The sequence below is a fragment of the Mus caroli genome, chromosome 8 (assembly GCF_900094665.2).
Source record: "Mus caroli chromosome 8, CAROLI_EIJ_v1.1, whole genome shotgun sequence".
Taxonomy (NCBI): Eukaryota; Metazoa; Chordata; class Mammalia; order Rodentia; family Muridae; genus Mus; species Mus caroli.
This window is the reverse complement of record NC_034577.1, coordinates 17,189,293-17,190,575: the sequence shown is the minus strand read 5'-3', so window position 1 is coordinate 17,190,575 and position 1,283 is coordinate 17,189,293. Positions and strand designations below refer to the sequence as shown.

Here is a 1,283-nt window from a genome sequence, read left to right as displayed (position 1 = left end):
CTTCCAGCCTCAGATAAATTGCTGCTGGCCTGGCGGGAGATGGAGCAGGCTGTGGAGCAGTGTGGGCGGGTAGGAGACTCACCCCAGGGCTCTGTGCTTCTGGCTGTGGCCGGAACTTGGCGCTACCATCTTCCACTCCCTTATCCAATACTGGCTTGAGCTGCTGTGTCAAAACTGAGCATTTCCTCAACACACCCTCTGACCCTAACCCGACCTGCTGGACGGACGCAGAGTAGAGAGANGAGAGAGCCCCGCTGTGCCCAGACCTGAGAGCTGGCAGAGTTGCTCCAGATTTAGTAAAGAAGCCGAGTGTCAGNTGNCCTTGGGAGAGTCAAGGTTGCCTGCTCCGGCCTCACAAGGCTTCCTCCCAAACTTGCCAAAGCATGGAATCTGTAAGGAAGAAAGGGTCTAAGCAGAAGTCTCAGGAGAGTATGCCTTAGGCACCATTTCAGACTCCTCTTCACAAGGCTAGAGAAGTGTAACGTGAGGCATCATGCACAGATCCGAGACCCTGCCTCCAGAGCTTCTCCCGCTCCATTCCTGTGCACTGGACAGGGCCTTTTCCTCCGGGTCCTAGTATGTAACTGTAAATGAGACCTAGTAGGTCAACACTTACCTAAAGGTACATGGACATGAGGCCAGCCAAAGGCTCAGTGGGTAAAGGTGCTTGCTCCTTTACACCTGATGACTTGAGTCTGATGTCCAGAACCCACGTTTTAAAAAGCTGACAATAACATGCACCTGCAGTCTCAGTGTTCCTCCAGCGAGATGAGAGGCAGAGACGAGAGTTGCTGGAAGCTCACAGGCCAACTCCTCTGAAGTACACAATGTGTCAGAACCAACAAGAAGGACTTGCCTCAGAAACACAGAACGAGACACTCCACTCCTGAAAGTACTCTCCAGCCACCACACACATAGGCACTGTGGTACGCAGATGCCAGCACACACACACACACACATACACACACACACACACACACACACACATGAGCTTATGCATACAGTCACAGTGATGCATCTTATTCAAAGATGTTCGCCCTGTATGTAGTTCCTTTTGTCTAACTCTGAGGAACTGTGTGTCTTCCTCGCCAGTTTGGTAGTCAGCTTTAGCACCCGCTTTTGGTAGACACAGTAAAAGAAGACAATGTAATCTGCACTGGACATCATCTCTGCCCAACAGTGAGCTTATTCTATTGGTTTTACCTGTGCCGTTAAGCCCTGTTGAAAGTTTGCTTCTAGCAGGGGAAACTGGCTTACAGTCAAGGAACTTTTGAGGGTCTCAC

At 50.9% G+C, this 1,283-nt stretch overlaps 1 protein-coding gene across 1 annotated transcript in view; it reads left to right on the top strand.

Annotated features, from left to right (window-relative positions):
- Ikbkb (inhibitor of nuclear factor kappa B kinase subunit beta) overlaps positions 1-1,283 on the top strand; it is a 95,357-nt gene that overhangs the window by 85,747 nt on the left and 8,327 nt on the right. The window contains exon 8 of the mRNA XM_029480688.1: positions 8-69. Coding sequence (XP_029336548.1) covers positions 8-69 — 62 coding nt within the window. The remainder of the gene's footprint in view (positions 1-7; positions 70-1,283) is intronic.